General features: G+C 46.2%; 1 protein-coding gene across 4 annotated transcripts in view; it reads left to right on the top strand.

Annotated features, from left to right (window-relative positions):
• LOC147640567 (serine/threonine-protein kinase 12-like) overlaps positions 1-26306 on the top strand; it is a 119056-nt gene that overhangs the window by 78880 nt on the left and 13870 nt on the right. For 2 of the 4 annotated variants that reach the window (XM_086813046.1, XM_086813041.1), the window contains exons 9-10: positions 11046-11131; positions 18020-18144. In XM_086813046.1, the coding sequence (XP_086669172.1) occupies positions 11046-11131; positions 18020-18144 (211 nt within the window). Of the gene's footprint in view, positions 1-11045; positions 11132-18019; positions 18145-18413; positions 18487-26306 lie in introns of all 4 variants that reach the window. The other 2 variants (XR_015268045.1, XM_086813053.1) reach the window with 2 other exon arrangements.

Raw genomic sequence — 26306 nt, 5'->3', positions numbered from 1 at the left:
CTCGCATTTTCAGCGTCTCCTTCCCCACCCCCTTCTCCCCTCCCTCCCCCCCCTCCTCCCCCTCCGCTCGTCTCAGCTCCCTGGGAGGCACTGGCAGTGCCCTGGCGCTCACCTGCAATTCGGCGGGCACTAGACACTAGACAGCGCTCGGAGGCTTTCGACTACTCCTTTACACGCCTATTTGGAGCAGAGGGCCCCCATGAGCCAGCACCTATCAGAGTTCATGTGGTGATACTTCCGGCCCGAGGGGAGGAGGCACTTGATTCAGCGGTGGCCTTCTCCTTCCTTCTTTGCGGCACTCGCGACCGGGAGTGGACTTTGGATCTTGCTCTTAGTATTTTGCAGACACAGGCAGTTGAGTTTTCTCACCATGTGAGCGACTTAGAGATTACAGACATGGTAGGCCGACTCTTGGAGTTGGCACATTTCTTTGACATCGGGAGTGCGGATGCCTCTGGGAATTGACACTTGGTGGTTCGCATAGTGGCAGACCTAGCGCGAGACCTTGGCTATGTATGCATACATGAGAATTCTTTCTCCGAGCGGGAGGCAGTCGCTATGGGACACAGCCACTGGCGCCTGGTTTGAGACTCTTGTAGCACACCGGGTGGGCAAATTCGTAGTCGCTTGGATGGGGATTACTCTCCATGCGAAGGCCCGCCGTATGGCTGAGACAACCTCCACCTCAGCAGGTCATCCATGAGGATCATCTCATGGAATGTACAGGGCCTTGGCGGTGCACACTATGTACGTTATCGTGGTTGCTTGAGGCAGGAGCTTCAGAGATGCCTGGTTGGGGACAGTATTGATATTCTGATGCTGCAGGAGCACCATTTGAGTGAGCAGGATTCGGAGATATGGTTCGGTGATGCCTGGTAGATGGGACACTTTTTGGTCTGCAGGTTTTGGCCCCTTGGGTGGGCCATTGCGGATGCATGGCAGCAGGCCATTGTGGATCGCGGGGTTACTGTGCCTGGTAGAGCGCAGTATGTTATTCTGAGGATGCACGATGAGCACAATGGTGTGCTCAATGTGTGCGCCCAATCATGCTAGTGCCAGAGCAGATTTTTGGACCCTTGTTACAGATGCATTGTCCGAGGCCGCACATTGGTGTGTTGGGGGAGACTTCAACATGCTTGAGGACCTGGCCGATAGGGTGGGAGGCAGTCATGTTACAGTGCACGGCACGGAGCTTGCAACTTGGGAGCGATTTTGTACGACACTGTGGATCACTGATGCATGGCAGCATGAGGCTTTCTCCCGTTCTCAGGACAATGTTAGTTTTTCTTGGTCGGATCGCCGGCAGGGAGGGACTAATCTATCACGGATTGATCGCTTCTATGTGGGCGACAGGTTCGGGGAGCGTGGTGGCTCCGTTGGCATTCTCGCTGGCACCTCTTTCTCAGACCATGCGCCAGTTATTTTGACTCTTGAGGAGAGGACACGGGAGACCAGCTTGCAGTTGAGGATCCCAGAGAGGATACTTACAGACCCCAGTCCTTTTGAGGACATTGAGAGGATATGGCAGGATAGCTAGAGCTCTGACCTGGATGCAGCAGGCCAGTGTGCCCAGGGGCTCATCGAGCTCAGCTCTTTTTGCACGCTACAGCCTTGACACGGGTGGGAGAGACACGAGAGCGGGAGCGTCGCTTGAGACGTAGCCTTGCTTCGTTCCAGCGCCTTCAGGAGCAGCAACCTACATGTGAGTGGGTGGCGTCCCAGCTGAGCCAGGCACGCCAGGAGGTTAGAGAGACCAGATTCATTGGGGACGAGCCTCGCCTTGTTTCTTCACCGGATTTCTCGAGAGCCGGCTGGACACAGGAGAGGGATTTACGATGGGAGCTCCTCAGCAGCCTCACCATATGGTTCACCTGGAGAGCCCGTTGTTTCAGGGCCTTTGAGGGGAGACTGGAGCCACCAGCAGAGACTGTTCGGGCTATCTGGAAGGAGTTGATTCACACCCTGCGAGGCTAGTATGACCGCATCCGGGGCGACTCGGATCGAGCGATCTTGCGACGCCAGGCCTTCCACCACTTGGCGCAGCGGCCCTTTCTATACTCTACGCGCGGGTACCCCCCGCTGGCACTACAGGCCACCTGTTTGGATTTCCCCCCTCCTATTGTATGATATAGCCTCTCAGTTATTTGTACTTCTCTGCACCTAGGGAGAGTCTCCCTGGCTGCCTTGATTGGATCTCTGCTCTGCCTTCTTATGAGCAGGAGAGGGTTTATAGCCCATTGGGCTTTTTTCTTTTTATAACTAATGAAAGGATCTTTTCATGGAAAAAGAAAAACTGGAATGTGGTGAGATGGGGAAGCATAAATGGCGAAGCCAAGGGCTGTGGTGGCTGCCAACTGCCAAGGGATTGGAACAAAGCATGAATGAATGTAGTGGGTTGTGGGCCACATGGCAGAAGGCCATGGGCAATTGGTAATTTGATCTTTGCATGTGACTAGGAACCTGATGAAAAAAAGTGTTCAACGAAGATACGCTTCATTCTAGAAGAATTAATGGCTTGTGAATTAGCGTTAAGCAGGCTGAATCCTTACAGGCTATTTTGTAGCAGCCGTAGGTGGGTTATTACGCATGCGAAGTTCTATTGATAAGTTTCTTTTGCTTGCTATATGGTGCCATGTTAAATTGAAAATCTGAATATTTCTCAAATAATGCTGTCTTTCAGAATACCAACCTTTGACATGACTTTATGTCCTATGCATCCAACTCCACCTGACCTCTTTATTTCTTACTAGCTTAAATGACTCATATCATTGTATTCCTAGGTTTGCACAAATCACCAAAGCATGATGAGGTAATCTTTCCAAAAATAGTACATAAACAGCAAGCTAGCTGTACTCCTGCCATGAGATGACAGATCGCCAGGGGCCTTCATTTCACTTTAAGGATGGAGGATGTGATCAGAAGTATTTTATAATTTCAGACTGAAGGGCATTGTCCAGGGTGTGGCAGCCCATTTCTGCTTGATGGCCAAGCTTATTCACCATCAAAGTGAAGCTCGTGCAATTGTCTGCTGTCACGGAGATGACATGACTAACCGCTTTGTCTTCATCAAGTGAAGCTGTCAAATTGCAGCACGTTAGGTCTAAGGTCATCATTAGTAGCATCAACAAGCCAACACAGAGTCAGGCATCTTTCTCGTCAGTGTCAAAGAAAAGTCCAATCATTTCCTCAAGCCGACTTTAGAGGCAAAGTGGTGTCCACATTTCTGCAGGGCTTACCTCCCAGTTACTGTTATATGCAAATCCTGCCAGCAGCCATTAGCCTTCTTCAGCTAGCAAAAACTGTTCAGATAAGCCCCAAACTGGGTAAGCTAACACATTATTTGCAGAGCACAGTCCTTTAATTATTTTCTCTGATCCAGTATTATGAGCATTTACAGGAAAGCTATATAACAATAATCAGGCACATGGGGAAGTAAGCCAACTTTGGAGTGGCTGAAATAGAAAGTAATACAAGAAGTTTTCTATACATCTTGTGTCCTGTCTCAAGCTATGGTGTCTTCATGATGATTCAGTAAGTTGTTTATGCTTATTCATTCTTTTATACTTTGCAGTCCTCTTGTTTCCCTTGCTTCCATTGTTGCATGCTCTAGATACCCATGATTCTTAACATGGTATTAGAGCCTTGCTAAGGTTATGAGACCAATGAGTACTTGGGCGCTTCTTACTAGAGATATACCGACACAGAGAGCAGTTACTCCAGTCAAGAGAGAGGAGAGCCGAGATCCGACAGACTCAGCTGACCGATTTCTTCCAGAGGACAGCCACGCAAGATCCCACAGTGATGGGCCGAGGGGTCACTTTGAGGAGAGCACAGGAGATTCAAGCATTGCGGTGTCCACAAGCACCCGGATACCGACCTTCCCACAGACCTCGACATATGATCACGGACATTTGGACATGACACCAGAGGCGACTACAGGAGAGAGGACAGCCGGGACCCATTGATCTGGCGGGCATCTTGCATATCATTACAATTGGCGCTGACATTTATAACATATTACACCCTCCCCTCACCACATGATGGAGTTGACTAGGAGGATGCCTGCATTGAGCATCGTTGTATCACCCTGGCATATAGTTGTGCATTTACCCCAGTAGTGCTCCATCCTTATATATGTACATACATCCCGACCTCACAGTAGCAGTTTTCTTTCTTTCTTTCAGTATTCTTCCAGTTGTTGTATTGTGCAGTGTGAGCACCATCTGATACTCAGAGATACCACATACATTGTACATGGTTTTGTCTCATAGGCCATTTCTCTTTGGCCTGAGAGAGACGTTAATACAATCTTTCTTTCTTTCTCTATGGAGGATCCAGATTCACAGATACACATAGCAGTTTGGAACTGCAATGGAGCACTTTGGACACATCCTGGGAGGATGGAGAAGGTCATGGAGGGACGGGACATCATACTACTTACAGAGACGCACGAGAGCCCAGAGAGGGGGCTACCCAAAGTAGAGGGCTATCAGTGGGAGTTTACATACAGGGGGACCACACGGCAGAGCACATCGAGAGGATCTGGAGGTATAGCGGTACTCTTCAAGCGAGAACTACAGGAGCGCCTACAGGTGGTAGCACGTGACTAGGAGGCTAGATACATGTGGATTAGATTGCAGCTCTCAGCAGACATGGTGTTATACATTGCTCTATGCTACTTCTCTCCTAGAGGATCGAGATATGCCATGACAGCAGAGGATGAGAGTAGAGGCGAGGAGGACACTGGGCCATTGGGAGAGTCACCATATGCAGCCCTTTCAGATGAGATCATACACTACTCCAACCTGGGGGACGTCCTCCTTATGGGGGACTTCAATACACGGACACAGAGCCGACAGTGCGACATTTATGATTTCGAGCACCCGGAGGTGATGCACACACTAGACGTGGAGGACACGGGAGCCTGCAGGGTGTCAGAGGACATGGGGCCGGATAACACCAGATACGGTCATCACTTACTTGACCTGGGAGCGTGACACCATCTCGTTATTTATAACGGGATGAGACAGTGGCAAGATTCAGGAGCACTGCGCTATACTACAGAGATCAGTTTATGCGTATCTCAGCGGATGGATTCATACAGAGACCTGGATACATGGATGTGTACATGTCTCACAGTGCCCGAGTGGTGATTGGCCAGCTCAGAGTGTCATCACACCAGCTTGAGATTGAGGCAGGTAGGGCAGCACGGATCCCCAGAGCAGAGAGGATATGCAGACTATGCCAGGAGGAGGTTGAGAGTGAGGAACATTATGTATGCAGATGCAGAGCATATAGTGTCATTAGAGAGAGATACACCACCATCTTCAGTGGACATCCCTCACTCTGCCAGATCATGGAGTCCACAGACCAGCGCAGATTTGGCCAGTTCTTGCTAGAGACAGAGACACTGCTACGGACTCATGCCACAGGGAGAGGTGGGCGACAGCTCCAGCTCACTGATTTCTTCCAGAGATCTATCCCAGTGCCTATCCTGACACATAGGAGGGGGTTACACTTCAGCGCGCTGCGGACCTCCGAGCAGCCAGACGGAGACCGAGAGCACCAGGCTACCAGACTTCCAGACTACATTAGAGGGAGATCACAGAGATACGGGCTCGACATCAGCACCATATCCAAGAGCGGCTAGCTCACTTACACTCACACCCGAAGATCATGCCGCGAGGCATTTTTACCTCGCCATTGCCTATGTATCACATATTACACCCCCATTATGGTACTGGTTGGAGTTAGACAGATTTGCATTGCATTCTTGTATACCCTGCGCATATAGGTTGCATACTGAGTCTCTAGCAGTAGTGCTCCATCCATCACACCCCCCCACTAGCTCAGTACTTTCATAGTTTATTTCATGTTCATTTTGTCCCTTTTTTTTTTGGACATCCAGAAGACATTGACAGTTGTACATTGATTTGTCTCATAGGTCGAGTTCGGCCTCTAGTAGACGTTAATACAGCTTTCTTTCTTTCTTTGTTTCTCTCTCAAATCATTCCCAAGCAAGAAGGTTGCGGTAGAAGGAGGAGAGGAGCTTCAAGGAGTGAAGGAGAAAGCAGGGTTTCAGAAGCTTGATAAAAAAGGAGGCTTGCATCGCCATCAAGCTCTTGAAGCGCAGAAGAGGAAGAAGACCATCATGAACAAGAAGGAATAAAAGAAAATGTTGTAGGTCCGTCGAGATATTTCCGTCCACGTTTTTTCCGTCATGGAACTCTCTTTGGACCCTTGTAGACTTGAAGAAGAAGCATTGAAGCTTCTTTGCAAGCTTCAAAAGAAGCGAAGGATTGCTAGGCGGGTCCTATAAGCCTTGTATAAAAAGAAGGGGTACTGTATAAAGGGCTTCTCTGCTGGCCGTTGGCGTTTGCAGCTCCATCCGTCGATGGTGACTGTAGCGCCGTCCGTCAGACAACAGCAACACTGCAAGCAAGGCCACCAAAAGTTCTTTTGTGCACAGTAAGCACAGCCAATAGCTTCTTTAGCAGAGGCCGGGCAACGACAACAACAAGGCAAGGCATTTGGCAATGCAAATCTGTAGTGCAATCGTAAACGGCGGCAGTAACGCAGTTTGAAGTTTGGCATTTTTGTCTGCAGAAAGGAAAAAAAGAAAACTTCAAAACCTCAAAGGTTTTTTCTCTAAAGCTTTCAAAAACCTTTTCTAAGGTTTTTTAAAACCATTCTTTCTCTAAGGTTTCTTTTAAAACCTCCTTAAGGTTTTCAAATCCTTTTTTTCTTAGGATTACAAAGCCAAAAGATTCCATTTGCTCTTGTTCATCAAACTACAAGAGGCAATTTTTTATCGAAACCGCTTCAAGCACACTACTCTTCAAACTTGAATTATTTTATGTCTTGTAAACGGAGTTGGACACTGCTTTTATTTTTTGCAAGATGTAAGACCTCTCCTATCCCATCAGTCATGACGAAGGAGATGGGAGCCTCGATTGAGAAGTTTGATGGGGAGGGTTTCCATACTTCGCAAGTTCAAGTAAAATATATGCTTATGCTCAAAGGTTTATTGGCTTTGTAAAAGGCACAAAGAAGGTGGACCTTGAAGATCTGGAGGTGGTAGAAGATGATGAGAGGACTCATGCCATTATTGTCCTTCATATTCATAAGAAACTCATTCATCTTGTGGCAGGTATGAAATCAGTAAAAGTGGCTTGGGTTGAGCTTCTCACATATTCATAAGAAACTCATTCATCTTGTGGCAGGTATGAAATCAGCAAAAGCGACTTGGGTTGAGCTTGAGAAGCTTTATGGAGCCAAGGCAAAGCACTGAAAGATTGCACTTTAGGTCAAGTTTTTTGGTCTTGAAATGCAAGAGGGTGGCTCTCTTGGAGACTTCGTCAGCGAGCTGAATAACATCATGGGACAACTTGCAAGCGTTGATGCCAAAGTTGAAGAAGATGATGCTATTGCCATGCTCTCGAAGAGCATGCCCCCGTCATTCGATAGCCTTGTGACCACATTGAAGCACCTTCCTGATCCAACATTTGAAGGTGTTGTTGCAGCACTTCTTGAAGAAGATATAAGGGTCAAAGCAAAGGGTGGATCTACATCTACATCAAAAACTCGAGCCTTTTGATGAAACATGGTACATCCAAATCCCAATTGAAATGTACTTTTTGCAAGAAGAAGGGGCATGTTGACGCTCAATGCTTCAGGAAAGATCTGTCAAAATAAAAATGTAACAAGTGTGGTGAAATATGCCATTTTGGAGGGATTGTACCAAAGATGTCACTAAGGTTGAGGGGAATTTTATGTGTTCCTCACATGCCGAGCAACTCTTCTAGATGAGGAGTGAAACATGCTTGCTAGAATTGGGACTGAACCACATCACTCTCTAACTCCTCTTCTATAAAAGCCTATCATCATAAAGGCTACCTACCTTATCTTCTATCCTATGGTTGAGAGGGGGTCTTTTTTTGAACTTGTATGTCCAATACTCACCTTGTTCCATGGTGGCATTGAGAGGGGGTGTTGAAATATATGATGTACAAGGTTAAGGATGAGAGGAAGAGGTAATGGTGTGGCTGAAGGGTAACAAGTTTGGAGTGGCTGAAATAAAGTAATACAAGAAGCTTTCTATACATCTTGTGTCCTCTCTCAAGCTATGGTGTCTTCATGATGATTCAGTAAGTTGTTTATAATTCTTTCATACTTTGCTTTCCTCTTGTTTCCATTGCTTCTGCTGTTGCATGCTCTAGATACCCATGATTCTTAACAAGGTCATGGGCTGGCCATGAGCTAGAATAGGCGCCTCCTTCATGCATGAATCTTAATAGGAAAGACTCCTCTGTCTCATATATACACTTGACGCTTGTACTTGTGATAGTTGTTGCCCTAATGAAACAATAATCTTAGTGCTTAGCTGTTTGTGAGCTTATCAGTCATTGGTCTCTTGTGTGGAGTATTCTCACTCTTTAATTGTGTTTAGTCATGCTTGTTAAGCTCTAGCTCTAACCAACAAATGGTATCAGAGCTTGCATTGGTGCACTAGTGATTAAGCTAACTATGTGCATGCTTAATATGAGATCTAGAGACACTAAGTGTTGAGGGATTGTGTGAGCTTAGTAATCTTTGATACTAATCATTTTACAAGACTAATTAAGAGTTTAGAGAGAGGAGAATCTCTGATTTTGATGTTATCATTGTGCTTGAGAGTGATTTTGTGAGGCATTAATTGGGATAGGGAGGTGAGATCTGTGAGAGATTCATCTTGGTGGTGGCCCAATGGAGTGGTGATAAATCAAGTTGCAGAGGTGTGGGCGTCTCATTGGAAGCTCAAGGTGCTGAGTTTGAACTGGAGAGAAGCTACAAAGGCTTATCATCAACACTCATAGATCGCACATCAAATCTAGTGCAAGCAATAAAGGGCATTCAACTTAAAATGGTGGTTACAAGAGGTAAACTATGCAAGTTCTTATAATTGATGTGATAAAATCATTGGCTTGGAAGGGATTGGAGTGTCTCCAAAGTGAGCAAAATTGGATTCACAAACAGATATGCTCAACTCATTATCTAATGGTGATTAGTGGCATTAGTAGAAAGGCTTGAACTCATAACAGCGAGTTAAGTTTTTTGGTGTAGTCAATATGCTACTAAGAATGCATGGAATCACAGATAAAGAGGCATTCCAAGCTTGAATAACTTGCGTGCAAGATGTGTGAAAGAGCCCATATGCATAGAAGTTGATTAAGGTCACTAATTAAAGAACTAATTAGAGTTAAGCTAGTGTGCACTGTCTGCAGTCAGAACAGGGGTCTGTTTTCCAGCTTGGGGTGGCCATTCCAGAGCAAAAGAAGACGGGCTATGCACATGGACATCTTCACAGGCTCAGGGTGCAACCCGCAGGCATCTCAATTGCTGCAAATTGTTGAGATTGGGTCGATTTAATCGCCTATTACTCGTGCCTGCAGAACAGAAGTGCAGACCAACAAAATGACACCATCTGACGCAGAGGTGGGTTTGAGGTTGCGCAATGATGGTGGGGGTGTAGGGAAGTGACCCCAGCACAAAGAACGGAAGCATAAATGGCTCAATTGATGAAAGCATGTCCTGCATGGCAGTTGCTAAATCAAGAGGGAGAATGTGAGATATATTGATCTATCAACCTTAGTGCCTTAGTGGTACAACCTTAGTTGGGGGCAATATTAATCTTTATAGGCTTTTAGCGTAAAGTACTTATTTGGAGTATAGAGGGGGCATACCCACATGAGGTTGGTCCTAGGTGCGGAAGTCTTAGGAGCTTTTATGAGAGGTCATGAGCTGGAATAGGCGCCTCCTTCATGCATGAATCTATATCGGAAACACTCCTCTATCATCTTATCTATACACTTGAGGCTTGGAATAAGCTTAGTGCTTAGCTCTTTGTGAGATTGTCACTCATTGGTCTCTTGTGTTGATTATTCTCACTCTTTAATTGTGTTTAGTCATGCTTGTTAAGCTCTAGCTCTAACGAACATGCCCACCACCTTGTGTGTGTGAAAACCTTTACTCACGAGCCTTGTCATGCATGTACCCACACATACAAATGTTAGTGGCAGTATGCCATAATGCTGTAAATTGCGTTAAGTGTGTACTTAACCACCTGCACAACCCATAAGACCGCTACTTTAGGCCCAAATACATGTGCACACTGCACACACTTGTCCACAGGGGTGCCCAAGTGTCCCCGCCATGGACATTCACATATAAAATAATTGTCAAACATGCATATGACTACATTATGCACATGTAAACTTGGAGAATCACCCATCTTTTTTCTTGTACTTCCAGAAATTCCACTTGCTATCTCAATACCCTATGTGCACGTGGCCTGAATCCTCTCTAGCACCACGTGTATACTTGTACATGGCCGTGGATATTACCTGGAGTCCTCACTAATAACGACCCTGGCACTGTCCAAAACCTCTTCAAGCATCCGCACCAAAGCACAAGTTATTAGTCCCCTTTGGGCCTCCACACCGAAGTCCAAATACTGTGAGAAATTAGGGATTTGTGCACTAAAATTATGAGAACAGGGAAAATAGGTGGTCCCTATGACCAGTAGCTCAGGACGAAGGAGCACTCACAAGTCTCTAACCATTGGTCACACCACTCGCATACTCACAACTGGTTATGATCCAATGCTTCCAATGTCTTCAGAGGTCACCTGGTCTTTCTTTCCTACCTTGTAGGAAGCCCTCGTGGAGATTCCCCGTGCTTGCCCGGTGCAATGCCGGGTTTGTCTTGACCAGCCCTAACCCCTTGGACAGCTTTGATTAGGCTTTGACTGACAAAAACAGGTTTGACCAGCATGTTCTTATATGACCAGATGGTATAAATAAAAAATGCATCTTAACACCTGTCTCTTCCATCATATCTTTAGATGCAAGTTAATCTAGTGCAAGTACATTCATAGTGTCCAGTTGCAATGCAAGCTAGGTGCTGTTATTCATGTGATTTCCAGAACCTGCAAGATTTCATGCTAGGAATGGTTTAATCCGTACTACTTCTAGAGATTTTTCAAAATTTTTTTGGGAATTTTGCAGGTCGTTATTTGGCACCTGAAGTTTTCAAACAGAAGGCATATGGAATAAAAGTGGATGTGTTTGCCTTTGGACTTATTCTACAAGAGGTTTACTTCTTATGACTCTGGCAACATCAACAAAGCTGATATTTGTTACTTCTATCTAAAATGTCTCACAGAACACCCACAAGTCCCTCCCCCCCACCAAAGCCCTGCCCCCGCCCCGACAAACCCCCCCCCCCCCCCCCCCCCCCCCCCCCCCCCCCCCCCCCCGTGCGCTCCCCTCCCCTTCCTAAGAAAAAGAAAACCCTTCATGAGCACTCAAAGGTGTTTCTGAAAAAAACAAACACAATCCCTCTATGTAGGTTCACGTTCAAGAGAGGGGGGTCTCTCTCCATCGATCAGACGAACCGGTGGTGGAGGGAGATTTCTATATGAGGCATTGGGGAGAAGAGGTTGTACCGCTGTGCAATCGCATCCACAGTTCTAGACAGGATATGCCCTAGCCTTTTTATGCCCAAGAAATCTGCCCTTGGTTCCTGTATGGCCTTCGAGCTCCCATGAAGGTGCTGTCATCAACCGTGGAAATTGGAAGTGGGCTTGTCTAGATGGTGCTAATGGATTTGGTGGGAGGGGTGCTTTGTGCTTGATGATTTTGCGGCTGTGTGCCTATTAGAGCTGTTAAGTTGGGGGCAAGGGGTCACAGGTATTTGTTGCATCTCAATGACCCTTATGTTTGAAACTTCAAGCGGAGAGCAAGGCTTATTCCTCGTAGAGGTCAAATACCCATAGACATAGGTTCTACGTAGAGAAGATTGCCATCCACATTTGTGGAAGTGAGGAATCTGGAACAGACACTGCGGACCCTGGAGCAGGTAATTATTCACTTAAATAAAGACATAATTAACCACGAAGGAAGTTCCACAAAAATACGTACACCAACCCCACAACATTGTTTTAAAATGGGCCAAAAGGCCCCCAACCCCAATCCCCCCCCCCCCCCCCCCCCAAAGAAAAGAAACAACACCCCCCCTTACTTTCCCCCTGTGCCCCACTTCCTTTTTGATATCTTATTACCAAAGAGTATTTGTAGTACAATCTTGTAAGTGGTCACCAAATAACCAGATTTCCAGTACAGCAGTATGATGAAAACAATGATCAAGCAAAGTGGTTTCAATAGGATCATTTTTAGGTCAGCTACTGATCAAGAGAGTTGTCATTAAGAGAGTCCTCATCCTCGAATCCTGGTCATGCTCCTGGAGCTGTGACCCACGCCTGCGAACTGTGCTGCCACCCCTCGCCGCCGCTCCCCTTCACCTTCAGCATTCCCCCCCACCCCCCCTGCGCCCGGTGAGCCTTCGCCACTCCCTCTCCCCTCCCGCTTCCCCTTAGCCCCCCCTCCGCCCCTCTTCCCCTCGATGCTCCCCGCCTCTTCGCCTCTCGCCCCCTTTGGTTTCCAGGGACAGGCAAAAGAGCTCTCACACCATCTTCATGATCTGCGCATCACCGACGTTCTCACCCACCTCTGGTCCCTGGCGAGGATGGAGCTGGGAGGCACAGGCCATAGAGATCAGGACGGGGAGGTGGTGTCCTCCAGCCTAGAGGTGCTGCTCTTTGTGTTCCATATCTCAGTTGCAGTACCCCTGCTCCCCTCTCAGTTGCAGTTGCAGTTGCAGTTACACATGGAGGACAGGATCCGCACCCACTTGGCGCGCCTCGCCCCAGGACTAATTGCGACAATTCCCCATCCAAAACCACGCCCAAGACTCTTCGAGTGCAAGGCAACTCTGATAGTTCCGCCTCCCGTAGAGATTGATATGCGGATAGTATCATGGAACATTCAGAGTTCAGGGGGGGCCTTAGTGCTTTAGCCTTTGAGAGACGAGGCGTCCTTAGAGGAGAGCTTCATAGAGCTACAGTTGGGGGACCCATCGACTTTCTTTTATGATCATCTTGCTGAGGGGCGTACTTGCCGCTGCGGGAAGATTTTACTAGGCCGGAGCCACACTTTTTGGTCCCCTTCCTTGTGTCCCTTGAGGACACAGGGAGGAGTTTGTATTTTTTTTTTCACCGAGAAGCTCTTGCCGCTCAGGTGTTAGTCTCTGGGCGAGCACAGTGGGTTACCATTATGGTTGGAGAGGATTGCATGGGCTTCCTCAATGTTTATGCCCGGAATGCCGCAGCAGGTAGAGTCATCTTGTGGAGCATAGTCCATTAGGCCATCCTTTAGGCTGACTTTTGGTGCATGGGTGGAGATTTCAACATGATTGAGTCAGCAAGGGAGGAGTATGTATTTTTTTCACTGAGCAGCTCTTGCCAACAGTGACAAGGTCAGGTGTCATAGTCTCTGGGCGAGCAAAGTGGGTTACCATTATGGTTGGAGAGGATTGCATGGGCTTCCTCAATGTTTATGCCTGAAATGTCGTAGCAGGTAGAGCCATCTTGTGGAGCACAGTTTATCAGGCCTCCCTCAGGCTGATTTTTGGTGCATGGGTGGAGACTTTGACATGATTGAGTCACCAAAGGACTGAGTCGGAGGAGGCACGGCTATAGTCTCAGGTTTAGAGTACTCTGCATGGGAGGAGTCGATCCTCGTAATTAGGGAACATGACCCTTGGCATCTTCTACAGTTCGGGTGTAGTCACGAGAGCTTGTGCTTCTCGCGGTCCGGCCCGAACCTCTCTCGACTTGACAGGTTCTATGTGGATGAGTGGGCTTGTGGTCCTGGGGACATGATACGCATTGTAGCGGGCAGCACTTTCTCTGATCACGCTCCGGTCATTTTGTCCTTGTAGACCGCTGGAGGCAGGACATGCATTCGAGCACTAGGATTTTGGATAGCCTCATACGGGACCCCGAGATCTGCAAGGTAGAGCAGATATGGGCGGGATTGAATTTAATCTCAAGCTCTGCTGTGGTCACCTTAGATGTGTGCTTTGGTGAGATCTGCATATTTTTGCAGGAGGCAGCATAGAGAATATTTCGTTAGTAGGAGAGGAGCCTGAGGAGGGGTCTTCCCTCTCTGCAGCGGATTTAGGAGAGTTCCCCCGCCAGGCTATGGATTGAGAGTCAGCTTGTTGTCGCCTGTACGGAGATCGGGTCCATCGAGGAGAGGAGGGTAGAGTACAGGTACCATGCCAGAGCTTCCTTTTGGACCCAGGCCGGAGATAGGCGGTCATGGGGGACTTCTTTGAGATTGCAGGCCTCATAGGCGGAGAGATGGTATCCGCAGGTTGTGAGGTCAGGATGGAGCTATTGTTTCTGAACCCCCCCCCCCATGTGAGAGCCAAAGGCACAGACTTTTTCTGATCTGTGTCCCATTATCCCCACATGTGATAGACGCGCGCGAGAGGGCCCTATGGCACACGAGAGAGGTGGTTCCTCCTGCTTTACTGTCCTTTTTATTGACTCCCTTTAGAGCAGAGGAGCTGGTGGAGCCACTGACGGCTTTCCCTAAGGGAAAATGTCCGGGGGCGGATGGGCTACTGTTTTCCTTCTTTCTTTGCTACTGAGATCTTATGGAAGGCGGCCTTGGATTAGCCTTCAATGAGATTATGATCACAGGTGCCATGCTTGAGAGGTTTTCAGAGGGTTTGATACACTTGATTCCTAAGGAGGGTGGTGACGGATTGGAGATCCGGCAGTGGAGACCCATCACCCTTCCTGGGACGGCCTATAAGATCTTGTTCAAGGCCATCAGTCGGAGACTTCAGCCTTTCCTTCTTGACTTGATTCATAACACTGAGACAGGTTTTGTTCAGGATTGAAGCATTCTGGATAACATCTTAACTTTCTGGGAGGCGATAGCTTCAGCCAAGCTGCGGCAATAGGACCTCACATTGCTTATCCTTGACTTTGAGAAAGCTTATGATAGGGTTGATTGGAGATTTCTTGAGGGCACGATGCATCGGTTGGGATTTGTAGTGGAGTGGATCCGTGGTGTTTCAGGCCTTTACTCCGCGTCTCATAGTCAGGTTCTCATTCAGGGAGCTCGAGGCGACAGATATCCCCTTTCTCGCTCGGTCCGGTAGGGCTGTCCACTTTCTGCGGTTGGGTGGTGAGCTTGCTAGCACCCCTTTTTATTTGATTTCTCTAATCTTGTGTAGCGTGTTAGACTGTGTTTTGGGGAACTTCTTTAGACAGGCCAGGGAGGCCTCTTACACTTAGTGTTACAACCCCGCAGATCCAAACACAAAACATAAGCGATTAGTGTTTAACCCCCTAAAGGGGTGCAAGCTAGCCGATGTCCCAACTGTAGGTTCTATGCTTCGATCCATCCTTGAGCCTGTATATGTCTCAAACGTGTGCATCTCCATCTTAATTTCCCGAGAGATCAACCACTCTTTGGTCCCCTCCCTCAAATCACCCATGCAATGGTCTGGATCTACTTCTTCAGATCAGTCTATCACGAGTCCAAGTAATCAAGGAGAGTTCTGGTCCAAGTTGTTTAGCTAAGTCTTTACGAGTGCATACAAATCAAAAAGCTATTGAGAAATGTGCTTCTCATTATATACTCAAACAACTCTACATCCACCTTTGGTTGCTCGTCCTGGGTGTGTATAGCCCCCATCCCCCCCCCCCTCCCCCCGCCCTCCGCCCCCCCCCCCCTCCCCCCCCTTCCCTTTTTCCTTTGACGAGGGAAAACAAGCTGGAGGTATCTTGAAGGAATCATGAAGGTTCCACTGCAAAAACGGAACTCTATTCGGATCAAGTCACGCTCCAAACCAATACCCCATAAAGTATGACGTTGAAGGATTAACGGCTTGCGCAATGAGGTAATGGTTCCTTGCACACTGTAGGAAATTTGAGGATCCTTGTATTGGCTTAATATAATGCCTAGGAGTTCTGCGAACTCATGCACTAGGGTTTACAATATTATATAAACTAATTAAAACATGATCCAGGCAGAGAAGAGAACCATGCTTTAGTAGTTTTCAGAAGTAGTAAACCAATCCAGGCTTCAGTCTTTGTGATGATTCCCATACTTGTTTCCAATCCACTCTTCTACCAATGGATGAACTAGACAATATTTTTGATTCACATTTGTTGCTTCATAAATTTTGCGCAGGGTATCCCATGCCTCCATGGGGGAAGTTGCTAAGCTAATGTGAAATAATATGGTGTTGATGGAGCTTGCTAATCATGCACAATGTCCTTTAGGCTTTTTAGTCATACTGCAGTACTTTTGATTGAAGCTCTTCAGTTGCAACAAGTTTTGCGTGCCTGTCTATTTGCTTCACAAAAATGAATGTTTGTTTCCAATGACTTCTTCACAAAAATCTGCTTCATGTACATCATTGGCCATCTCTTCATCCTTGTGGTGATTTCCCATAGATCCTTCGACACTAACATATTTTTTCATCTTGAACTTCCATATCTAATAAATTTACCATCCAACTTACTATTCTTGGGCATCACTAATGCATTCAATTTCCCACCCATCTTTGCGATTATTCTCATTGGAATAGAGGCGCAAGGTGAATGATCTTACTGGAGAATGGCCATATCTTACCAAACTTGGTGCCAATATGGGCGGAACACGTAAAGATCCATGCATATCTGTTAATGAGGACTTGTTCTTGTCGGGTTCTTTGCTTTTTGATTCCCATCTCCGAGCTTGTGGATTTTCTCTATCAGCTTATAATTGCTCTGGTCACATCACCCCAACTATTCTTGTGTCTCATGCCGAGGAGCTAGAGCACCTCTTAGTGGCTAAGTTAAGGGTGTAGATGTTGGGAAACTTATATGTTGATCCCCCATCAATTCTGTGGTGTTGGAGTCGATCACCCTCGGAAGCAGATGACACCTGTTTAAGGACAAGCAATTGACCATAAAGTAGTTGCATTTAAGGAACATCTTGTTGGTGCTGGATTATTATCTTTCGATTGTGGTCGCTTTTTCCACCTAGTCCACATACATTTCGGATGACAAGACACGTGCTTAGGGAAAGAGGTGGTGGATGTGCACAAGCCACCGACCGCCTTAGGGAATTTGGCTAGGGGTTTTGATGGTGAATAGGGGCATTTCGGCTGTAATCCAGTAGGGTGTTTAAGGAACTTTAGTCAACTATTAAGCAAGAGAATCAAGATTAAGACAATATGATAAATTCTAAATCATGCATTTAATCCTATTAAAGCAAAATAAAATAACATAATGAGATATTGGACACCACACTAGAGCAGAACGGCCGCTCCCCCCCCCCCCCCCCCCTTTGTGTAATGATATTTTACTCAAGAGTTCCTAGTACAAGCACTAGGGCATCTAGTGGTCACCCCTTGGGCACTTGCTCTCACATTGCATGGGGGCCCTTAGCACTGGTAGGAGAGTGGGCCAGCTTCAGGAGGCTCCCCCCTAGAAGAAAGACACCTTGCAGAGATTCAGGGCCAAGATCACATTACACTCAACCATCCCCCCAATTTAAGGACACCTCTTTAGGATCATCCCCCCCCCCCCCCCCCCCCCCCCCCCCCCCTCTCTGCGGGGTGGGTTGGCACTTTCACTTGCCATAATATTACTCTAGCAGTCGTCGGTTCTGATGCAGGGCGTGCACTCGGAAGTCGTACCACTCAATTCGAGGGCCCGGGAGTTGTACCACTTGGTCCTCCTACTGGCATAGATTCAGGAATCGAATTGGGGACTAATCCAAAATGGTGGCACCACCCAAGGTGGACTAGCTGAGCATGGGCTTGTAGATGTTCCATCAGGTAGGTCTACTAGGCTGATACATGATCTCATGCTGTGGATGAGCTGTCACAAGGTGAGGCATGTCACTTGAAAACTTCTTCTCTACCAATAGATTTGTGGGAACAGAATAGAGAAATATTGCTCTGTTACTAGTAGTTGAGGAGTTCGTCAAGACCACTCGTCTGGCTCAATAGAGCTTCTTGTGATTTCATGCGTATTCTAGAAACTTGTTTGTCTTGGTGCTTAAAGACTCTTAAACCGAGTTATTGTTGTTTTAAAATGCATGTTTTTTGCTGCTTTGTAATGGAACAGATGATTGAAGGTGTCCCACCCATGTGTGACATGGAAAACAATAAAGTTCCCGCTGCTTATGCTGAGATAAATATGAGACCTCCTTTTAAGGCATCACCACGAAATTATCCAGGAGACCTTAAGAAGTGAGTACCTTAAGAAGTGAGAATATTTTTGGACGGGGTTAAGCCTTTATCATGATAAAAATGCAGCCTTTCAGTAAATTCTGTTTAGTCATAATCTTTCTCATTAGTGTATCGCATAAAGACATTACAAATTCATCATTTATTTTGTAGTTTTTTTAAAGTCACATAATTTCTTCCTTTGGTTTAAACGAGGGTTTTAGATTTTGTGTATCGCATTAAAATTTGTGGCATTGTATTTAAAATTATTCACCTACTGCATATATGGGCAGGCCTTACCTTGATGGTTGAATTGGAAGATGTAACTCACTTGGAATTTGCCTCAATCTGTATGAAATCTGTGAGGTATAAAATTGGAAACAACTAATTATCCGAAATCACCACCATAAGCTGAACATTCTTGCAGTAGACATTACAAACTCATCATTTATTTTGTACTTTTTTTAAAGTCACTTAATTTCTTCCTTTGGTTTAAATGAGGGTTTTATATTTTGAGTTTTAACATGGCACATCAGAAAGGTTTCACTGGATGTCCAGTGGTGACCCCTGCTTGTGTAGCCCCCTTGCCTTGTGTTTCATCCGCTCACCCTCCAGCATCCTACCTTTGCTGCTCAGCTTCCAGCTGTTGCATCATTTTTGAGTGATTCCACTGACTCTTCCTTCTTACTTTATACTAGAGGTTTATAGAAGATCACTAAAGACATGTTTGTGTACATAGATGGACTATAGGGTAACTTACGACTATTTTAAATAGCTATGGAATATTTCTATGTTGTGCTAGTGTTGGGTAGGAGGGTAGCTAGCTTGCGCGCGCGCGCACGCGCGCACACACACACACACACACACACACACACACAAGCTCAAGCATAGAGAAACGTGAGTGCTGGAAAAGATGTACTCTATGAATGTGTAATGAAAGTACAAAAGATAAGAGTACTAAAAGCCTAGGGCTAAGTGCCCAACACACGAGTGTGTTCACACGGGGAAAGAACTTGTGTCCAGCTACAGGGAAAGAATGCCTGTGAGTAAGCTGGGTTCACATCTGAACTAGCCGGGAGTGGCCAAGTGGACATGACCAACAAACCTCCCTCAAGTGAACGGTGTGAATGGCTAGCAGGGTGATAAAGCTGTGAATGCTGCCCGGCACTATACTCCACAATTAGAGTGATCAAGAGGGATCACGGTGGTATAGATGCACTGCAGTGCCCATGAAGAAGCAAGCACTATATGACGGGGAAGATGAGAGACCCCAATGTCATAGTGCTAAAGCTAGAGCACAGTAGTACATAAAGGCATCACTTGAAATGCATGTCAAAGATCATGTGGACATCAACCGCATCAAATAAAGAAGCATCGCGTAAGTTATAAAATCCTCCAGCTAGAAGGTTTGACAGAAACTCAATACGAAGGGCTTTGTGTGAATATATGCTCTTATGTGTGTGTGTGTGTGCGAGAGAGAGAGAGAGAGAGAGAGAGAGAGAGAGAGAGAGAGAGAAAGCTGTATTAACGTCTACTAGAGGCCGAACTCGACCTATGAGACAAATCAATGTACAACTGTCAATGTCTTCTGGATGTCCAGAAAAAAAAGGACAAAATGAACATGAAGTAAACTATGAAAGTATTGAGCTAGTGGGGGGGTGTGATGGATGGAGCACTACTGCTAGAGGCTCAATATGCAACCTATATGCGCAGGGTATACAAGAATGCAAAGCAGATCTGTCTAGCTCCAACGAATACAATAATGGGGGTGTAATATGTGATACATAGGCGATGGCGAGGCAAAAATACCTCGGAGCATGATCTCCGGGTGTGAGTGTAAGTGAGCTAGCCGCTCCTTGATATGGTGTTGATGTCGAGCCCGTATCTCTGTGATTTCTCCCTCTGATGTAATCTGGGAGTCTGGGAGCCTGGTGCTCTCGGTCTCCATCTGGCTCGGAGGTCCGCAGCACGTTGAAGTGTAACGCCCTCCTGTGTCAGAATAGGCACTGGGATAGATCTTTGGAAGAAATCAGTGAGTTGGAGCTGTCGCCCACCTCTCCCTGTGGTATGAGTCCGTAGCAGTGTCTCTCTGTGGCGCTGTGTCTCTAGCAAGAACTGGCCAAATCTGTGCTAGTCTGGGGACTCCATGATCTGGCGGAGTGAGGGATGTCCCCTAAAGATGGTGGTGTATCTCTCTCTAATGACACTATATGCTATGCATCTGGATACATAATGCTCCTCACTCTCAACCTCCTCTTGGCATAGTCTGCATATCCTCTCTGCTCTGGGGATCCAAGTTGCCCTACCTGCCTCAATCTCAAGCTGGTGTTATGACACTCTAAGCTGGCCAATCACCACTTGGGCACTGTGAGGCATGTACACATCCATGTATCCAGGTCTCTGTATGAATCCATCCGTTGAGATACGCATAGAGAGAGAGAGAGAGAGAGAGAGAGAGAGAGAGAGAGAGAGAGACAACGTATTTTGATACAGAGTTCTACACCCACTATTGGGGCACTGATGACGTTAGTGGGAATGGCGTAGTATCTAGTCCATACTCTGCATAATGGAGTTGATAGTTATATAGTCTTGTGGGTTGACTACCATGAGTATATAATATGCACGTTCTTAAAAGGTGAATTTGGGCATGTTCGTGGATTTATCTAGGTATATAAAATCCTGCAATAAGGAAAGTAAAAATAATACCCCCCTCAAGGTAAGCATCCAAATGCCAAACTGAAGTGCATGTAATCCACATCAATGACAACAAGAGAGCAAAGCATAGCTCTCTAACGGCACTAGTGATAAGCATAAGAAGATGTAGCAGATATACACGTGTAAAGGCAAAAGGATCTAGAAGTCATGCCTACGAGACATGCAATGTAAGCTGCAAGAGATAAACTCATCAATGGAGGGTCCGATGAGGAAAAATCAGCAATGGTAGGGCTGATAAAAATAAAAATTCAGCAATGATGGAAAGCTGAAAATCTGGAGAAGAAGTGGGGACTCGGGGTGGGCATCAGCCAATGCTATCAGAGGATGGGTAAACTCTCAGCGATGCCATGATCAGTGGCATGTATGGCAAGTGTAAATATGCATAATCCCACAGTAAATAATATACATGTGACATGTCAAAACCATGAGGGCAAGCCAACACTGGCCAAGTGTTTGAGAAAGTGACAATGTCAACACTGTAGAAACAATCCTGCTGCAAGGGAAAGGAGCATAAAAGGCATCTCCAGTAGACATCACATAAAGAAAGCGTCTAGCATAGACAAGCATAAGGGTCAACAAGCATAAATGACCATGAGGCATCACCAACTGCATGTGGGCAAGTAAACCCGCCCCCCCCCCCCCCCCCTGAAATGCATCTGCCAGACAAAGCGTACCAAGAAGTACTGACTATATAGCAAAGTCATCAAAAGCAACCGCATTAGAAGACATCTCTGCAAGTGATGAAGATGAAATGGTCAAGGTTGTCACATTTGTAGCCAAATTGGCTTGATCTGCAGCTATTGAAGAAGATGCCAGCTTCTTCTTTTTCTCACTTTCAATGCGCTTCTTGCATTCATCAATGGTGTTGTGCTTTTTCTTGTCAGGCTTGTCCTCTTTCTTTGGAGGATCCGATGGGCTAGGTTTAGGTCCAGATCGATTCCCACGAAAGGGAGAAGTCATTGCTGACTCATTAGACATCATGTTGTTAGAACAGGATGGCTCCTCATTGAGCAAGAGTCACAAGGTTGTCAAAAGTGACCAAATTAGGTGCATTGCCGGCTAACAACTGCAAAGTGGTGCCAAATGTCTGATAAAAGTCGGGCAAATTATGCAAGACTGTTTGAACAAGATAGCCATCTGTCAAGACCTCATCAATGTCGATGAGCTGCTCTCGAAGGTCTTTCACATGCGTAAGGTACTGATCGATAGTGACACCTTCATGGATGCGGTCGGTATGTAGCTTGCCCCGAACGTAAGCTACACGAGCCTCATTACGACCCGAATAGAATTTCGCCAAGGTATCCCAAGCACCCTTAGCAGTGGTGCAGGAATGAATGTGCAGAATAATGTCCCGGCAGCACGAGAGAGCAATCAACGCATGGGCCTGAGCATCCTGAGTATCCCAAGTACGCTGCTGTTGGGTGGGGGGGAGGAGGGCGAGAAGGTTGACCTGCAGGAGAGTGAGCAGAAATCACTTCACCTTCCACGGGAGAAGGTGCGAGAGGGCTCATCTCAATGCCATCCTCATATAACCATACATTCTTGGCGACCAAAACATGACGCATCATATAAGCCGACATGGGGTAGTTATCCCCATTTAGCTTGTCCTCTTGAGGCTCAATGCCAAAGAGGTCATTGTTATTGTTGGCCATGACAACATAGTAAAAGAGAGCTGTCAAAGGTCACCAGAAGAGTAGGCAATGCCGAGCAAAACTGTAAGAATGCGGGAGATAAAATAACAAGAAAACCAATGGACTGGAAGGGAACTCCTTCACCACAAGAAATACATATGCATGTCCCAAATCTGCAAGTGTAGTGCACGATAATGCAAATCTGTCAAAATGTCCACAAAGGCATACATATATTGTAGGAAACCACAAATAAATACATGTGCCGTGAAAAACACGATCAGCTAACACCGGTAAGAGCTGCAATAAAGTGTCAAAATCTGTTGGAAATCCCCAATGTTGCATACATAAGTGCGAAATTCTTCTCAAAATTAAAGGTAAATGGGTCGAATGTTTCAAAAATGGGCTCAATGTAGAAAAGCTCCAATTTCTGGGCAGTCAATTAGGCCAAATCAATGATTTCGGGAAGAGGGAAAAAATAATAGAAGAAATCAAAACCACCTGTACCTGTATTGACCTGCAAATGTGCCAAATATGCTAGAATGCCCAAATATTTGATACATGTATGCACCAAACCCGCTGAAATCAATGCAGAACTGAAGCAATGTCACAAATTTGGGGTCAATGTGAAAAAACCCCAAATTGTAATGACATCAATATGCTCAATTTTGCAATTTCGGAAAGGGGAAACAATACGGAGAGCACCTGCACCTATAAACACCTGTATATCCTTGAGAAAATCTGTGAAAGGTTGTAGATTTCTGACAAAAATCCTCAATTTGCAAGTCAATGTACCCGGGTACCGAATTGAGGCTTAATGTTGAAAACCCCCAAATTTTTCCTGACAAATTGATCAATTTTCAAGCTTTCGGGAACAGGAAATTATTGCAGGAGAACACCTACACAGGATTGAAGCAGATGGAACAAGTGCACAAGATAGTGGAGGATGTGGGCTGCAAGTACAGCAGCTAGGGCACAATCCACAAAACCTTGAATAGGTTGCGGAGCTGCAATAGCAACGAAATCAGCACCCGCAGCTCGGCTACGGAGGAGCTCAGCCACACAAGGCAGTAGCAAGAGCAGCATGAGAATGCAAAGCAGCAGCAGCGCGCTGAGAGAAGCAGTGCGCAAAAAACAACAATGCACAGCCGCCGCCGCCGCCGCACAATGAACAGCAGTAGCATTGGGCAGCCACGCAGCAGCAGCATGAGCAGGTTAGTGCGCAGAACGCTAACAGCAGGTCAGTGCACAAACAGCAGGCACAAGTGCAACGTCAGTGCGCAGCTGGAAAAAACGAGCAGCTCAGCAGCGCGAAGTGACGCACACAGCCGCAAGCAATGGCGCACCCACAATTTGCAGAGAAGGGTGAACTATACGGACGCACAGCTAAGAGAGAGAGTGTGTGATTTTGTGTGCAATAGGCCAAAGCAAGGAGCAGAGGGCAGCAGGGGAAACCCTAACCCATAACTGTTTTCCCCTTTTGTATATTACCAATCGTTGGCCTTTTATAACGCTCCAAGGCCGTTAATCAATCACATCTCAGCATGGAGTTTTATATTTAGATCCCTTACCATGCATGCCTCTCACGGTTGTTAGAGGTCCGTGACATATGCTTCCACACAAACTGTCAAGGAAAAACCATGTTGACCAGTGAGGTGGTTAATAACCACCTAGACTAAGTTGTGCATAGATTGTGTGATAGAATCTGGGATTCTTGCGACAGAATCTTTCCAAGATCACCTAAACATAGAACAAGCACAAGATTAATCCAAACTTAAGGTTTCATAGGCTAGCCCTGAAACTGAGGTGGGTAGTACAATCCAAATTTCTAAGAATATTAAACTTCACATTAAAGACACTAAGTACAGATAGCTTCACTAGTTACAACCACACTTACCCACACTCACTTAATGAGTATAAAAGACTTAGAGAAGTTGTGAACTCAATGGGTCCGGAACGCGCCCCCCCCCCCCCCCCCCCAAACAGATAAAACTTTATTATGGTGAGTATTTACAATTACATGAAGAGTCTTGCACCGGATTTCCAAGTATTACAGATGAAAACAATATAAAACTAGTTCCTCCGCCCAAGCCCAAGGCAAGGGGTGTTTCCACCAGCTTCACACCAGCCTAGTTTGGATCTCACAGAAGATGACCAGTCTCACATAGACTACTATGTGGATCTTATAAGCACTCCTAGTCTCACACTAAACTAGTTGCTGCTACAGAGCCTTGGCCACTTGGTCCTCAATCCAAATAGAATCACTTGTTGCAACATCAGTCACAATGCACATACCTTCTCTTAGATATTTCTTCAGCAGGTTCCACACCTTTGATAGAGAGAAGTTCCCCAACAACCCGTGTGTGTGAGAAGATGTGATCAACAAATGGCTACTCTTCCCATAATGAATCCAGCCCTGTGCTGAGGGGGAGAGATGAGCACTCTGTGTAGCCAGTTTCCTCTAAGGTACTGCCAGGCCTTCCTTCAGTCCACGGGCTGGGCATATGAGAGAGATAGGATTCCCCTTCGATTTAGTCCACTGGGAACAAGAGAGAGAGAGAAATGAAAATGAAATGTTATATTAACGTCTTCAAAAGGCCATAATAACCATGAGACCAAAAAGTTACATCATGGTGGATCAGAGAGAGAGAGAGAGAGAACTTTTTTTTTTTTGCTTCTGTCTGCTGACTGCTGTAGAGAGAGAAAGGAGACCTCTTGCTTCAGTTCTCTGACTGCAGGAGAGAGAGTCGAATAATTCTGGGCGCCTGTGAGAGAAAGAGCATCAAATGCTTGAGTATCCATGTAGGTGGGTCTAATCATAAACCCATCCTGCGTGAGCTGGAGAGAAAGAAAGATGTAATCCTTTCGCTTCAGTTCGCTGATTCCAGCAGAAAGAGAGAGTGTGTATGCTCTTTGCTTCAGCTCCCCAGCGCCTCCCCAGCGCCTCCCCGTCGGTGTGCGAAAAGGTCAAAACGGCGTCTGGTTCTTCCCCAGCCAGCCACCATCTTTTTCCCACGTCGACCACCATGCTGGAGAAGAGCGCAAGCCACACGTGGACAGCCATGCTTTAATATTATTTTATTTGAAAAATATTGCTAGTCTTCGTAAATAATGTTTTGTCCCTTAGGCCTTCTCTTACAAATCACTTAATTGCTTGTGTGCCCATTAGGGTGTTGACACTGTTGACACCCATTTTTAATGTGGGTGTGAACATTCCACCTTATAAAAAACATAACTAAGCCTTAGTCAAGAAGTTTGAGCTTTTCAACAGCCAGTATTGGTGCCTGCAAAAAGCCAATCACAAATCAATATGCAAAGACATCCTCACGGTCTCGTAGCTAGTAGTTTTGGGCGTCCCCAGTGCTATGAGACCAGACATAAGCAAGCATGCAGGACATGAAAACAAGTCATGCATCTAGTAATTCTTTTATCTTCGCACATACATAAAACGAAGTGCATATGCAAATATACATTGGAAATCCCCCGTCCTCAAGCCATGTATCTCACTCGGGGGTCTGGTCATACTAGATGACCCCGAGCTCGAGTGTTCCCAGTCGTAGTGGTCACACCTCCAGGCCTACTAGTCACACTAGCACTGCCAGATGTGCTATTGATCATATCAGCAAAGCTCTCATCCCTTTGGAAATATCAGTCCATGTCATAGGACTAGTGATCATATTAGCAAAGCCCAAATATTGGACATCCCGAGGGTGATTCACCAGTCAAACTGGAGCCCAAATGCTTAGAAAGATCCAGTGAGAATCTATCTTTGCATTTATTTGAGGATACCTTGTTGTCCAAGGAGCCAAATGGTGACATCTCCCCCCTCTTCTAAACAGTTGA

This window comes from Cibotium barometz, chromosome 2 (genome assembly GCF_041138505.1).
Source record: "Cibotium barometz isolate CiBa-2024 chromosome 2, ASM4113850v1, whole genome shotgun sequence".
NCBI lineage: Eukaryota > Viridiplantae > Streptophyta > Polypodiopsida > Cyatheales > Cibotiaceae > Cibotium > Cibotium barometz.
Note: the sequence above shows the minus strand (reverse complement) of the source record. Positions and strands in the feature narration are given on the sequence as shown.